The 16,865-nt window shown below is 40.9% G+C and overlaps 1 protein-coding gene and 1 long non-coding RNA gene across 2 annotated transcripts in view; one reads left to right on the top strand and one right to left on the bottom strand.

The window, feature by feature from the left end:
* The window catches only part of DRC11 (dynein regulatory complex subunit 11), a 104,767-nt gene that overhangs the window by 14,537 nt on the left and 73,365 nt on the right, over window positions 1–16,865 (top strand). The window contains exon 6 of the mRNA XM_075029189.1: window positions 7,439–7,626. Coding sequence (XP_074885290.1) covers window positions 7,439–7,626 — 188 coding nt within the window. The remainder of the gene's footprint in view (window positions 1–7,438; window positions 7,627–16,865) is intronic.
* LOC142031050 (uncharacterized) lies at window positions 7,660–11,057 on the bottom strand. Its single transcript, XR_012650395.1, has 3 exons — window positions 10,978–11,057; window positions 9,603–9,658; window positions 7,660–7,869 (listed from the first exon to the last, which is right to left on the bottom strand). It is a non-coding gene; the product is annotated as an uncharacterized LOC142031050 (long non-coding RNA).

The following is a 16,865-nucleotide window of genomic DNA, read 5'->3' as shown; positions in this document are numbered from 1 at the left end:
ACTAACAATGAAATCACTGCCTTTCAGAGTCCAAAACATACTTGCCATTTTTAGTAGAAGTTTGACAGCATGCCCAGGTATAATATTGGAAATAAACACAGCCAAACTTATATAAAACTTAGATGGTCATGGATATAAGTGTTTTCTCCAGTTTAAATTTTCTTTCATCTTATTAAAAAGTGCTGCATGTCAATATTTTTATATATATGATATAAATCTATAAAACAGCCATTTTCAATATTTTTCTAACAAGGCCTCTTACTATAAATACTTTATTTGAATGCATATGACAATTACTTTAATTGGCAAAGTCATTGAAGTGAATCATATAGTAGGGAAGCTTTAATGAATGCAATATATTTTGCTTAGTTGTTCCTTTTTTGTGCCTAATTTAGGAATTCAGCCATATAATTGATGTGGCTATCACCATTTGTGTACCATGGAACCTACATGAATACAACCTTCGTAAGACAAGAGACTTCTTTAAAATACATTCTTCCTGCACCCAGACAAAATACATTGAGGAAATGAGAAAGCAAGGACCATAGCTAACTCCTATATCAAGCTTTTAAAGATAATTTGGATCACAGTTTAAAATTCAGCAGAATAACAGTCATAAGTAAAGAACAGAACCCCAATTGCTTAGGTGGTAAATTCATTTAGTCTACTAGTAAGGAGTTACTTGCCTGTGTAGTCGAAACGTAAAAAGATCTCACTTTCACTACCAGGGAAAAAATAAGAGACCATTAAAAATACTTACTTTGCTTAGAAAATAAAGTCCTCTAGAGAAGCAAACTATACTCCTGAAAATAAGCAATCTACAGCAAAGTGCTACACAACTAGTATGTCTATCAAAACATTACAATTGCAGACAATGCTGTCTATAGCAGAACATATACTGAAGAAGTCCCATAAAACCATGCAGCGTGTGTTTCAGCTGTGCTCTTTCAGGTCTAAGAAAAGAAGCTGTCCTAAATTAAGTACCCAGTAATAAAAGCTGCAGTAAATCTACCTTTCAGGCATAATATGAATGTTAGCCTTAAAACGTGAAGTAAAATGAAATTTATTTATTTCATTGAAATGAAGACTATCTTTCCTTGTAAGTGTAGTCGTAATGGAACAATTGAAGAGCAGTTAGTTCCACAGCATGGGGCCTCCTATATGTAGAACTGTAGCCTTAAGCATGTTCAGCCAGCCTGCACACCTCTAAGTGTTTTATAATGAACAATAAAGCAGTCTGTGTTGGAAAGAGCTGTTGAGCTGACTAAGCAGAAAGGCCGGCTTTTCAAGCTAGGAAAGTGATCTGTGCAATTGAGTTTCTTAAGTCAAAAAGGGAAAACACACAGAGACTTTGATCACATTAGCTTACCTGGGAGGTGTGGGGAACTTCGTTCATCCTTATACTGGTAGGTCTTCCACTTTCATAAAACCTAAATTCCCTTTGGGAGAGATAGGGGGAGGAGGAGTAAAGAACAGAAGAATCTAACACTCTCATCAGCATACTTGTGACTGATGAGTTGGAATAAAATTCTCTTTTAGACAAATGTCCATTTTGCCTTATTAATTTAAACAAGGATTTTAAAGACAAAGCCCATCAAACATTAGATAAGCATTTTAAGTTAATGGACCATGTAGTCCTATTTTCCCACAAACTCAGGAATCTTCATATTATGTCCTATTTTTACAGCAACATCAATTATTAATATGTATACTTTTGCTGACAGAGGACCACACTAAAAATGTGAGTTTCGTTATCCAGTTCTGGGTCATTAACTGTGAAAAGCTTGTAAATATAATGGTTTATTCACATGGGAAGCCTTCATTAAGATGCATTATTCTACAACTGATGTGGCAGCATTGCATTATCAAGTTCACTGTCTCCATCTAATATTTGTAATTTGTTTCTAAATGAGTTGCTGTTTGTAGAGCAAGTTAACAAATTTGAATTTCACATGGCCAAAGAAATTTCTTAAAGATGGGAAAATGCTTCTTCCCCCAAGGAAGACCTATTTATTAGTGTCTTACTGTAGAATGCCTCCCTTTGGTTTAGAAGCAGAAACATTAGAGGCACTGAGAGAAGTGATGCTAGAAATAAATTGGCTTTTGTCTTCCTTAACGTGCACATTAAGTATAGAGGGCTATAAAAGCAGCACTCATCATATTGTCTCAGCATAACTCTTTAGAGCTCCAGAACAAGCATGTAGGCACATGGAAAGTTGATCCGCAATACTGCAAGGCACAGGTCAAAGACTGGCCAGCAGGGAGCATTCCTGCTGGAGCTCTTTAAAACCATTCTCTCACACTGGCCATCTCTCTTGGCACCCCTTCTACCATTTCAGTACCTATTTTTCTCTTGCATTCTCAGGTGGACAAAGCTTTTTCAAGACATACTTTCTTCTGAAGTCTGCTCCTTGACAAGAGAACACAAACTCCACCAGGGCTGTTATATAGACTCTGTCTTTGTTTGAAGACCCAAAAGTGCTTGAAGATTAATATAAGGTCCCAGGTTTTGCAGTCGTCACCTCATTACTGAGGCAGGGTTAGGAATGCATTAAACTCTGAAGCTGGTGAGGTTTAGGATGACACATACTTTTCTGATTAGAACAAGAACACTGTGGACAAAAGAAAGAGACCTTAATACAGTGGCTTTCTTCAATTGCAAAGCAAGAAGGTGGAAGCAGTGTTCTCTAATTCATATCAGCTATGCTATTTATAGCCCCTTTTTTTTTTTAAGGTGTTATAAAACATTTCATACCATCCATTAGGTGCCTGAGGAATCGGTTTTCTTTCCTCACTTTGTCTTTTACTTGACAAAAGAAAAGCATTTTCTATGAAAATGAATCACAAATGCACAACAAATGACAGAGAACTGACAGCTAAAACAATGGTTACATTGTAAATTGTTTTACAACAATTACATCCTCTGGACATCTTCTTGTATCTCTTCAGCAGCTCCTGCTGCTGAAGTGTCTATTTTTAGGTTATGTTACTAAATTAGCTTCCACACTCAACTTTTATCTAGTTCATCTTCTTATTCTACCTATATTTTACCAACCGATTCCTTTCCTTGATCATTCACACCCTTATGTACACTTGGATCCGTTCTTATAGGCCAGGGAAAGAGTTTTTAAGATAGTCTCCATTTTACTTATTAGACCACATACACATAAGTTCTTCTGATATTTCTTCATCCTTGTTTTCCTCAAGTCCAATTCATTTTTTGTTGAGGTAACTGCATTGATTTCAAAGTAACAGAATAGAAAGTCAGGCCAGTTGCACATTCACTTGTAATGTTTTACTTAAAAATCAAATAACCATGGCACGCTTTCCTCACTGCTGTTCAGCACTTGCCGCCTCCTCCTCCCCCAGAACAGAAGTCACCCTTCAGTTCCTGACATGTGTCGGCCTCCTGGTCTTCACTCATAGACAGGGCGCACTGTGTATGTTCCTCATTAGACTGCCACAAATCCTTCAGGACTCATTTATCACAAACAGCTCCGCTCTTCAATTCATGCTCTCCCTCACCCATCTGAGCTGGAGCGTGTTATTGCCAAAGCTTTTGCACTACAGGAGGAGCCCCAGGTTTGGCAACCGTCTGTCCACTGCTAGGCCAACTTCAAAAGATGTCATTTGTTATTAACATATCTCCCTGCTACTCATTGCAACAGCTTGCCTGGCAGTGCTGACTCCTGCTCAGATCAAGTGTCTTTTCATACCTGCCATGTCGTCCTATCTTGTTGGCTTCTCTCCAACACCTACTCTACTCCCCAGCTTATCTGGCCATCTAGGTCTGAGCCAGCTCCGCTTTCTCAGAGATGGAAGCAATCAAGCAACAGCACGTTTCACATCAGCAATGGCCTTTTCGTCCATGTAAATAAAGCCTTTTCCACATACCTTAAATTAGAAAATATTAATAACCAGAAATCAATAATAGGATTGGAAAAAAGACAGTCAAATGAGAATACAATCTTATCAACTTTCACCATTCTCTTTCATTCCTTTCTTTAGTGGGTTATCAAAGGTCGATAGCTAGACTCTTGCTGGTAGAAGTGATTCCTGTTTCTTTTGTTTTCTTGTAGTAAAACAGTCTTTGGAAAAGAAAATGAAAAAAACATGAAGGATAAACACAACAGAGCTTCTTTCCATAAGCTGTGTTACAGGGTTATGTCTGTACTTCAGCCTTAAGGCCTTGAGTGCAGCTCATAAACTAGTATCAGCAGATATATTGATAACCATATGGTGCTCAGACAGGTAGCTGCACAAATATTTTCTCAGGGCTTGGCTGGATTTTGCCAACCAGAGCGTGTTCAGTAGCCTTGTTGCTATCAGGATCTGAGCCAGCTGGTTTAGAGCTACCTGGACTGTGTCCACACCAGCTTCATGACTCTGGACTCAAGCGTAGATACATTCTGTATTAATTCACTTAAAGATAAGAATCTCCTACTTCTGGTCTTGCTCAGGGCACAGTCTGGACATGTTCTTGCCAGTTCAAACAGTTGTTACCTCATCAGGCTTTGGTACTGATGAAAGATACTCTGACAGTAAATTCACAGTGACAAGTAGCTGGTCATCAAAGGCTCCCTCAGGACTCCATGCAGAGCAGTTCAGAGGAGCCGAGTGGAGGAAAGGTTCAGAGATGGCAAAGAGGAGCTCTCCTGTCTGTGCTGCTGCATGGGCCATCCCGCTCTCCACCTTGGTCTGGTCCCATGCTCAGCCACCACTTCCTTTGCTATGGCTCTGGCCCTTCAGCTGCCCCCTTGGCTCGCTGATTCACCTCATTATACCAGGAGATAATTAATGCAAGGAGAGGGTGGGGCAGGGGGATGAAGCCAAAAGGGATTATTTTCTACTTCTTAGAGAGCTGAACTGGTTCACTGCAGGGTCAGGTGAGTGCCAGAGCCTGTGCAGGAGAAGGGAGGAACCGCAGGACCACACATCCAGCAGTTAGGGTGGAGGGGGAACTGCCCCTTCCCAGCACCAATAAGCTGTCCATCTGGTGAGCCGTCTCATGGCATTTCACCCTTAAACATTCAGGTGCATGCTGTAGAGAAGCCTGTCTTTCTCCATCAGCTGCAGATCAGCCTCATTAAAGCTGGAGATATCCTTGTGCCTCTCACACCAAGTTGCCTAGTCCTGAACATTGATTCTGTCACTTCCCAAAGGAGACAGGGGACCTTCTGCCCACCCAGCAAGACATCATCAGCATTCACCACAACTATCTTTGCTCATGGAAATACTTGTTCAGTCCCCTTTCTTGTGCTCCCAGATTTCTTTCCCTTATCCCTTTTCTTCTCACGTATCTTCAGCTAGAAAACTTATTTCTAAATGAAAGAGCCCTTCCCCGGCTTCCCCTGGTCAGCATTTAGTTAGGAAATCTAGTAGGTTGTCCTCTGTGCATAATGCAGTGTCTGTTCAGACCATGCTACAGCAGTATAGAAAGACAGGGAAGAGTCACGTTGGCTCTAGCTGGCTCATCTCTTCCATAGCAGCCCTGCTACCAGTACCTCTAGGCAGTAGTGCTCTGATAGGAACTTCTCAGAAAAGCAGTCCCTTGAGCATTACTGTAGTGAAGCAAAAGCTGAATAGGAAACTGCCGGAGGGAAGGGGATCTTGTTTCTAGATCTCAATCTGGGAAGCAGGCCTCGTGGGTCCTCCTCTGGTTTCCAAATGAGCCCTGAGAAAGCAGCATCATATCTGGCTATTCTGAGGTTCATTTAATATCAGAAAGGCAGACAACAGTGAAATCCAGGTGAAACACAAATAAATAGTGTAATGTTAGTTGTGTCATACTTAAAAATAGGTGCTGGTGAAGGTGAAGATTGGAAACACTTGACTTCTGTGGAAACTGAAACATGAGTGAAGGTAACATCTCAGGGTGAAAGGCAACATATATTCACGAAGAGAGCATGTTCCAGCCACCTTTCAAAAGCATCCTGCTCTTCTTGTTTCCTCCTGAATATTTTCTCAGTGGTGGCCTTGACCAATTCCTTCTGCATAGTGCAAGTCACATATTGCAGATGCAGGGAGGGCAGTAAATTGCTTTCCTGAACAGGGGAAGGCCTCTGCGCTTACTTTGGATAGTGTGCAATCCTGCTGTGTACTTTCTGAAACCAAACTTGCTTGGCACTTGTTAGTGATTTTTGGAACCTGGTCGAAGCATGGAAAAACACTGAATAACAGATCTTAAAAATAAGCTGTCCAAACCTTTGATAGAAGCCTTTTTGTCTTTGCAGGAGACCTGTGGAATTAGGACTTGGAGCACACTAGAAAATACATCACACCAGAGCAAGGAGAATGCATTACTAAATTAGTCTGAGATCTGCTGATTAAGGACAATTTCTATACATTCTGAAGGTGGAAGGCCACAGCAGAATTGTATAGGTCTTTTTCATGCAGACCAACAGTCCTAGGCTTTTGTTCATATATGCTGCCACCTATATGTCAGACAGTCACTAATTTTGAAGAGTAAAGCACACCATATTATCATATTTTCTCCTCCTTTCCATTCTTAAATTTGGCATTTACTATCAGACAACATGATTAGTACTTCCCATGTGTGTGTAAAATATTTTGTTCTAGAACTGAAAAAAACCCTAAAGCTAATTTACAAGTTAATTTTTAAAATATATTTTTCTCTACACTTATAAGGTAGTAATAGCTTGTAAAACACTGTGAACATCTTAACTTTATCAACCATTACAAACTAAAAATGCAAAGTTTCAGACCACCCACACAGATGGTATTTTTCATGCTTCTGTATTTGCATACCAGAAAGACTTTCATTTTTCTCTCTCAAAGTACACATGTAAAATCAATCACAAAGCAGAAATTACTGTAAGACTTTAAACTGGCTTAGAAGCTCTTCTTGCCAAGGTTATCAAATCATGGGAAACTTGGGGAGCTATGATTTTTATTACAGTGTTTGGGGGGTTGTTTATTCTTTTGTTGTTGTTCCTCAAGGGAAGTTGATTTCCTAAAGGAATATGACCAGCTGCAACAAAATACCAGGAAATCACTGACCAAGCAGTGCATATAAAAATTTAAGTGAACAAATTAAAAACAATACTGGCTAATTAAAAAGTACCAATAGGAAGTCCAAACATTTGAAAATTCAATTAAAAAATCTCTGGCACCCTTCTGACATGGATAAAGTTGGCATTTACAGAACAGCAGCTTTCTCACCTGTCTCATTGAGATCCCAGGATCCCACGCTAGAAGGGTTGTTTTTGTACATTGCAATGTTGTTAATTAATGCTGAAACACTAACAATAGACTATTGTGTTCATCCAGGCAATTTTTGTGACCACAGGGTTTTTTCCTGGCTTCCCGCAAATAAATTAAGGCTTAAGCTTGGATTCACCATCAACCTGGCATTCCAGTTTATATTAAGTTTCTTTTAATTCATACCTTTTGTTTTTTCTCCTCTCGTCATTTTCAGAGCCTACCTCCTCACTTAAAGGCAATGAATATTTCGCAGATGCATGCTGGGCAAGTAAATGCCCTGGAATTTGAGGTCCAGGAGAGACATGAGGAGGTATTCATCAAGGACAAGCTGAGAGAAACAGAGGGGCTTGACATCAAGGAAACACTCCAGGATCAGATTGGCCAGTGTTTCATCGAGTGCCGGTGAGCGGACATAAACACTTGCCCATTAATAAGTCCATTTGCCCCAAGGAGTCTAACTGTGCAGTTCTTTCAGATTGCAAAATCCATCTTAAGGTGGTGATCCCAGTCCCAGCTGCAGAGCTAAGTTCCTGAGTGGCAGGACTCCTAATTAGGGAAACCAGAATAACACATCACTCCTTGCACAGTCCAGCAGGGATCAGAGGTGCGCCTTGAAAGACTGACTGCAGAATCAGGTCCACAAACCTGTGGGGGCACATTTAGATTGCCTGTTAGCTTGGGCTCTGGCTTTGTAATTATAAGCAGCATACTTAAAGTTTAAGAACACTGACTTTTTTTCCTGTCTGAATACATAAGGTTTAAGAGAGAGAATGCAGTCTTCCATGAGATAGAAGTACAATTATTTGCCATAGCAAATCACATCACGTCACTGGTACTGCAATCCAGGTGCCTGCTGCTGGTATTATCCAGCAGCCGATATGAATCTGAAGTACTTTTGTACTTGAGGCCTGACCTTCAAGACACTCCCCCAAATGTAACTTTACTTAAGTAGTGCTGCTGATCTCAGTGAAACTTCACGTCTCAGTAGAGTTAAGCACATACTTACACATTTTTAAACTGAGTGCTGACACCTATAGTTCTCTCAGGAAGTTTACTTTAGCTGAAGAAGTTTTGAGACTGGCAATACTATAAAGCGTAGTACTAAGCAGTATAGGCTGGTTTTATTATATAGGTAATTTTTTCCAGGATTTACCACATCCAATGGGTTTGTATGTAAAAGTAAATTGGGAAGCAGCATGCAAAAGTTCCAGGATTTAGCAGGAAGGTTTCAGCTGCTCTGCATAAAACTGCTCTGCAAAAACACTTCCAGTGTTACAGGGCTCACGTTTGTCTTGTGGACTAGTGTCATGTCCATTAATCGTTCACCATTTTTTCAGTGTACCTGACCTGCCTTCAGCATGCAATTTCCAGTTGGAAACACAAATGCATTCTGATGAAATCCTGCTCTATTTATTCCTTGACTACTTTAATCAGGTTTTGGCAGCTATACAAGAGCATAGTGTTTGTTTAAAAAAAAAAAAAAGGCAATCAAAAATAGCACTCTCACAGGTCTGCCACAATCTATTTCTCTTCTGTCTTGTACTTTTGCCTCTTATAGACACTCAAGACTAGTACATTTTTACCCCATCTAGCTCTACTTTAGAAAGAACTGATGGGTTTACAAACCTCTGTTATTACAAAGCACTTCCTTTTTCCTTAAATCAACCCTGTTCCTAGGGTCCACTCTGCACACTTCTTGAGCTGCCATTTCCTGCCACTCCCCACAACTCCCAGCATGTTCTGAGGTACAGAAATATCTTATTTCCTTTGCTTAATATTACTCATCTAATAGTAATTGTCTAACATAGGTCAGTCGTGTCCAATTAACTTGACTCTAGAGATTGAGGAGAGCTAACTGAAATGCTATGTGAACCAATAACAATGTTTCTATAGGAGATTAGCAGAGAACAGTCAATCTCCCAGAGAATAAGGCTGAGCCATAAACCTCTTTAAAGACAGTTATGAGACATTATTAAAAGTAAAATCCATTCCATGGAGACACTTAACAGCAGAGCCAACCAAGAGCCTAACCAATCCAAAGGATCATTTGGAGGAAGCCAAAGCCATCATGCGATCAAGGGAGATGGAGAGGAATGGCTGAATGAGCAGTTCATCAAAACCCTTGCTACCTAATGTATAAGCGACCTCAGTCTCATGTATCTATGAAATACTCTGAAGGCGTAAGGTGGAGTGTAAATGCTGAGCTTTCTTATTCTGGAGCTCTTACAAGTGAAATGGGACCTCACTGCTACATTTATATCCCAGTTGTGCCCAGGGGCCCAACTTTAAGTGAGACTTCAAGGCTATAGGCAGACATAGTCAGTATCCCAGCATATAAATATGTGATTAAACAAGTTAAAAGGAGTTTTTTAGCTAACCTTTAAGTTGTCTGGTCTGGTCTAGTCGGGTTCAATAGTCTTGAATCTCATCTAGACTTGAAAATTAACAAAGATTAAAGCAGATGTTAGAATATAAGCACCATGTTAACTGATCTCGGATAGCTTTATAGGTATGCTTTTCCTGAGCAAGTGATTATATTAAATGGGACTAAGATATACCCGCACTCAGGGTTAGTTAATCAATGACACCACTGCTTATAGACAAGCCTTTAGTCAGACTTGTTCTGCTGCAGCTGAGATGGACTGAGAAAATGGCTTCCCTCCAACCTTGTAGTATAACCAGAGCAAGCTGCTTCTCAACTCACCCCTCTGAAACAATCTGATATTAAAAAATGAATGAAAAAGCAGTTTTAAGCTAAATCAGACCATTTCAAGAGAGAGCAGTTAAAGAAATGCTGCATGTGCAGTTATGTGGCAGAGGGGCAGTGACAGACTTGGTGCAGGCAGAGCAGTGTGTTTGATCATGCTCCCCTTTACTCTTCTTTTAAACTAACTGTCCGTCGTGATCTCTAGAAAGCAGTAAGGCATGTTTCAGCCAAGACTAGACAGATCTCATTGATAAAGAAATATTCTGGTGATTTAGCAGTGTGGTAGATAAAATTCTGCCCCCAGTGAAGCCAGTGGGAGACCTGCCATCAGCTTCAGCAAAGGCTGGACATCACCCAATATTTTAGTTCATTTGAATCTGGCTGAGTGATGCAGTGATTTATGGGACTGAGAGGAGTCAGAGTGAGCTGCCTGCCATCCTGCTCTTCACAGGAGGCCTCTGTTTAAGTCACCAAAATAATTTTCCCCACGGACATATTCACTTGCATCCAAAATAGGTTTAAAAAAAAAAAAATCAGCAAATTTCTACACATGGGGATCATGTGTGTCACACAGAGCCAAGCTTTCCATGTGATGCATGCCAGAGACACTGCAGAATGAGCAGGAGTTGTGTCCTGCTCCTGCCTGGCCTGCTGAACAGTAGCCAGATCTAAAGTGTCACGGTTTACATTAATTATTACCTGCCAGGATGTATTTTGGCTCTCCAGTAAGCCAGTCTATGAGTTCAACAGCTAAATGTAGCTCACAAATTACTATTTAACTAGGCTTTTTGACAGTTTACCATTGTCCATAGTCTATTAAACAAACAGATAGCTAAAGAGGAACAAAGATTCTTTTGAATAAATTTTGCTGTATGTACTAAAAAAAAATAAACCCAAACTTCCATATTTTATCCTTCAATTAGAAAAGGATATGATAGGAAATACAATTAGCAGGTATTGTCTTTTAGCGCAGCTACTATTAGATGACAAAAGCAATGAGCACATATTAAGTTTCTCCACTTGCAAGAATTGCTATAAATATTTACCACTTTCTTTCCACAAGGGAACAAACAGGCATAGCTTCGGTCATTTCAAGACCCAAGACAGCTTCTTGTGAAGATAGGTTCTAAAAAAGCAAAATAAAGCAAAACCCAAAGGAATAGATTAAACGAAAATGTTCCAGTTGCTTATAGCGATCCCACTGCAGAGAAGACAACATATTTTTGATATAACATTGTGCATTTCACAGCCTTACCATCCATTGTTCCGTTTGTCTGTATTGACTTTCATGGAGCTGTTCTTATTTGGCTTGCAAATTATTCACATAAAGCTTTCTAGATTTCTATTTGGCCTTGTCCCTATGCACCACACTAGAAAAGATAGATAATTTTTTTTAATGCTTTTTTATGAAATCTTCATGCAGTATACCTTCAGTCCTCCCTTTTTTTTCCAAGATACCTATATGATTCGTAGAGCAGGAGTCCAAATGTTCCAAAATTAACAGTTGCTATGATTATATGCATCTGAGTCTGGATTTTAATCACCTGGCTCCCACAGATTCCCTCCATTACATTAATAATGACGTTTCATTTTAAGATACAGCAATTGCATACCTGGGGTTTTCCTTTCAATTTTCTATACTATTGTAGACCAAAACCATTTTTCTCTAATTTTACATTTAAGGTTTTGCACTGCATACGCAAAAACCATCATCATCATCTTTTCCACTCTTTACCCACTGTACATACCAACAGTTCCCAAATCACAAATCTTCCTTGGAGTCATCCCTAAAATAAATTTTAAAAAGGGGTGGTGAAGAAAAGAGGAGATGGATTCCCTTGTACAGAGAAATATAGTAGTATCTTTGTCTATGAAGTCTTCTCTGACAGAAATCAATATGAAGGATAAGAAATCAAGATGAGGCTTTTATTACCAGAGATAGCCTCAAGAATCACAGGGGAGAGCCTAATACACAGGCTTTGCTGTAATGTGTCTTATGCCCTCTAGCTGTAACAAATTATGCTGTGAATTTCTTGGAGGATTTATATATCACTGCTCAGTGCTCTGGGGAGCATTTCATCAGTGGCATTGCTGACCTAATAACAGGAGATCTAAGTAATAGCAACTTTTATGTACATTATGTGTTATTCCCACAGATTTGGGGATTGGTTTTCTGGAGGAAGGGGGAGGCAAGGGGTAAATGTGCTTTCATAATAGGTTTACACTTTACTGATTAGCTTTGAATGATCTTCTTGCTCTGCCTGCTGACTTGAGTACTGTCAGAAAAAGAATTGGCCAAGCTTCGTGGTGAGTGAATGAGACCCCTTCTGAAGTAGGGGGTTCCTGTGCTTTATTTATTCATTTGGAACATTCCTGACAGCCAGTCCAAGCTTTGATGCAGAGGAAAGGAGAAAGAAATAGGAAGTGATCATGTTATATTTCCCTTTTTAGACTGTTTTGTTGAGTCGAGTTCACTGCCAATATGCCTGTTTATGGGGCTCCCTAGGTAGCAGGGGGCGGGGAAGGAGGCGGCAGGAGGAAGATGAATGGAGAGAGAGGTTCTGCACTGAAACTCCACAGAATAAGGAGAGTATTCATTTGTGTCAGGCACTGCCCGTATCACATTTCACACTCTGTACACACTGCTTTTTACGAAGTTAATGTTAACGTGCCTGAAAGTTGCCAGGCAATTCATCAGCAACTGAAGTCTTGCCAACAAGACAGAGACAGATGACACCTCAGCAGTGCCAAGCAGTGGCACCCCCTCCCCGTACCACCTCAGCCCTGGTTCGGAGGCATTGTTGCTCTAAGTCCATCCAGACGTGTGTTGTGTTTCAGTCCTGTCTGGTTCATCATACGTGCCCTCAGCCTGCTAGAAGTGCCTTCCAAGTAACCAAGGAGTATGGATTGCTGTCTCTACACAATATGGCAACAGTTCATGAAACAGCTGATAGGAAAATTGCTTAATAACCAGTTTTAGTGCAATGAACCACTACAACAGACAGCTCTCTTAAAGAGCAAGCTCCAGTCTGGAAATCCTTGGAATACAACCAGAGACATCACCAGCCCCTTAATCAGTCCGCTTTCCGTACAATGCCCTGTTACTCTAGAAAATGCATTCCCTTCTCTGCCACCCTTGCAAGGGCATTTCTCCTGTAGGAACCTACCAAAAAAAAAGCCTCTTTGGTATCTAGTACTTTATATTCACCACAGATAGGAGTTACTGCCTACAGGAGCCATTTATAGATGGGTGATAAACCGCTCTCTTTCACCTAATCCATATTGTCATTACTTGTTTTCCCTGTCATCATTAAAGGATTGTCACACAGCCACAAGCCACTTGTATGCGACATTCCACTTGGGAGCAAAAATTACCAGCCAGAAGCAGCTGTGAGCTCAATGTGAAGATCAGGATATTCTGCAAATGAGGATAAATAAGCGGTTGTCTGGTAATTCCACCAGATGAGGATGAGCTGAACTAAATTAGAAAGAGGTCTGTATCTGCACCACAGTTTTCTCCTGTCCTTAACTGTTTTCACTGGAGCTGAATATATCTTCTCCTGCCCTCCTTGTACTTTGTGCACTGAAAGCCTACAGAAACCAAATTCATTAGGGAATAGCACAAAAGAAGTAGAAGCTCCTTCTGAATCACTCTACAGCCAGTCTGGGTTCTGTCTCCTCTGAGTCTTCTCATTTTCCTCAGAAGAATGAAGACAAGCTCTGGATTGTGGAAACGAAGCTCTGAAAGGGGATGGCACAGGCTTGGGTGTCCTCCTCTGCCCGAATACTTTGTCTTCCTGCTAAATTACAGAAACATTAATAGAAGAGACAATGCCCATTTTCTCTATCAATAGTTTCACCTCTATTTTCTGTAAAATCTGAAGTTAGCTCTGTCAAAGGCAGTAATCTCTGTATCATAACAATCAGTGCTGGTACAAAGTGCTCTCTGAATGCCTTTCTCCTATGCCAAAAGGCCACTCAGCAGGAACGGCTTACATTTAACATCAGTCTTCCTGAACATGGCTCAGCCTGCTCCCAGATGTTTGACTGTACCTTGTGTAGACAGTCAAAGCTATCTTCAGAATCCAATAGCAACAACACAGCTGTGACAGCACATAGCTCTGGCAGCAAAACCTGTCCAGGACCCTGGATAAATATTCTGGCAGCTAGACCATGCTGAGCTCCTCACTGCAAGCAACCATGCTGCTGGGTTAAAGTACATCTGTGAGAACTAAAATCCTGCCTTTGGGCTCCTGGGTGAGACAACCTCTAAGACTGATTAATTAACATAATTAGGAGCTGTAAACATTAATGGGTAGTGTTCAAGCCTTTCCTAACACATTCTTAAAGCTTCCACCGAGTAGTTATCTATTGACTGATTTTGGCAGGCATCTTTAGGGCTAGAGGGAGCAAGGGAATGGAATGCAAATGCATCACTGGCTTACTAGAGGAGTACCAGAGCAAATAGCCCACCGGGTTTCTTTGAACAGAGGGAAAATAAGTGATCATAAACAAGAGGATTGTTTGTGTATGGCGGGAGAGAGTAGATCGCACAGTTCTGCAACCTGTTTTCCTATTGATTGGCATCAACTATCTAGCTTCAACAGCCATTTAAAAACAACAACAAAAAAAAATAAACAAACCCTCAGGCCTTCTTTCTTGCTTGTGGGAACACCACATTGTCCTTTTTTAGAAAGTGTGAACCCCTCTAATTCCAAAGGAGGGACAACCATTACTAAGTCCATCTGCAGTTAATCTACTTTATTGGGTGTCCGTGGATTTACAGGAGGCAGGGGACCCCTCTGGAAGCTTCTGTGCAGTGGCAGAAGTTGCCTACTTACTTCAGTGCATGCTAAAAATTTACGAGTGTGCTGACATTAATGGAGGCGGCTTGATAGCTTTTGGGGGGGGTCAGCCGGAAGCCCCTGGATTCACATATTTCTCATACTTGGTGAAACACAGATAAATCTTGGCGGCAGGTATCTGAAACAGTAAGACCAGTTGAACCCTGGTGTCACACCTCCAGAGAGGCGTTGATAACATCACTAGTTCTGCTTTCTAAGTCACCACAAACTCTGAAATATGTTGCCTTTCCAGTTTTGTAAGGCTCCTTGAACTTACACTTCAATTTATGATTGCCGCCTTTATACAGTGATTAAAAACATATGCAAAGGACTCTGCTGCTGCTCCTTAATTTTTTTTCCGTGAACTATCAAAAGTTTGAAATAATTGAGGAACAGAAAGAAGATTCTTAAAATACCACAGGTGTAAATCAAGCTTCCCAAGGGGTTTTCAACATAACAAGTCATCCTCGTGAACTATGATTTAATCATCAAGTGCACCAACGCTGCACATAAGCACGTCTTCACCAGCTTTCCAAACGCTACTATTCCCTTCCAGACAGACATTCAGATATCTTAAATCAAAGTGACTAGCAATCTTCCCTGAATGATCTCTCCTTTCCCCCATAGTTTGCTTGCTGACTTTGTTACTGAAAATAGGGTCAGGTCCTGATATTATTTAACAGAACTAAGTCCTCATTCTAAGCAGACTCCCATCAACTTCCAGGAGGATTCGTAAAATAAGACACTGTTGTTTCTGAGCAAGTTTATCAATATCAGGGCTTTCTCAAGGGTGTTACAGACAGGCAGAAGCACATACTCTTGCTCCCTAAGCAGTTCACCTCCAGTGCAAGATCAGGGAAAACTATTTCAGTGCCATGGCATTTTGGGCTTTTCTGCTGAAAAGCTCCATCATAGGCTTTCTGCCTCTGATGGGGCTTTTCCTCAGCACCTTGCAGGAATGCTCAGAAAGAACTTCAAGCATCTGCAAGCACATATTCATCTCTTCATCAGGCATGATTTACATTGCACACCTCTTGCCATGCTTGCATATAAATTATGCATTAGCGACATCAAAAGCTCATTCAGATCTGAACAGTCACACATTAGCAGAGCCATAATGAGCATGGTCCTTCTTCAGACCAGTCTCTCCTCCTCTACTTTTCTCCTTCGTGCTTGCTTCTAAATCACTTTGCCCAGAAAGACTTAACCTTTTTCCCACCCCGTTTCAGTCCCAGTTTCTGTCTCTGCAGTTTTTCAACTGTAAAGCTCTAAACACTCTGATGATGGTACACCAAAGGCAAAATCATCCAGAGCCTACTAGCTCAGCCTACGGAGGTAGGATTTTTACAGGGACGGCAAAGACATTTCTGTTCCAAAGGGCAAGATGAAACTCCTTGTTCTAAATCTTGGGAGCAAAAGGATGGGTCCAGTTAGACATTTTCATTTATTTAGCATAAGTAAAATTATGTCTTTAACTAGTCTCCATCTTGGGAAAATCTGACTCATTTGAACCAGTATTTTCAGACCTATCTATTGTAAATTGAATGCTCAACATGCAAACTTTCAGTCCAAATGGTTAATAGCTTAACAAATCTGTGATCAGCTGAGAAGGAGCTTTGTAATGGATAGTGTCAGGCAGTAGCACCAGGGAAGTGCTAAAATCAGAAGTGGAAAATTAGTACAGCTGTTTGGTGCTGTCAGTCCTTGCCCAGTGCACTGCAGAGAGTGCAGAGCTGTTCATGCAAGACAAGAACTGAGATAATGTTGATCATCAGAGGTTAGAATGCAAGAGGGACAAAAGCAGTCAGATACTTGAGCACATGAGAGACATCCCCCAAGAAGCCCCAGATAGGGCACCAATAGATGAGAGGAAGCAGGTCTTGTACCACCTTTCCCCACAATGCTGCCAATGACTGGGCTTTCTGAGTCCCATTTTTGGTGCATAACTTTTCCAGATATTTCACAGGGATCCGTAGCCTCCCCATTACAGGCCCAGTTCCAGCAGGTTAGGCAGCGTGGTGTGGAGACAGCCATAGGTGTAGTTCTGCACATACAAGCAGGACACCTCTTCATTCTCGTTCTCTCATTCC

This window comes from Buteo buteo, chromosome 5 (assembly GCF_964188355.1).
Source record: "Buteo buteo chromosome 5, bButBut1.hap1.1, whole genome shotgun sequence".
Taxonomy (NCBI): domain Eukaryota; kingdom Metazoa; phylum Chordata; class Aves; order Accipitriformes; family Accipitridae; genus Buteo; species Buteo buteo.
Note: the sequence above shows the minus strand (reverse complement) of the source record. Positions and strands in the feature narration are given on the sequence as shown.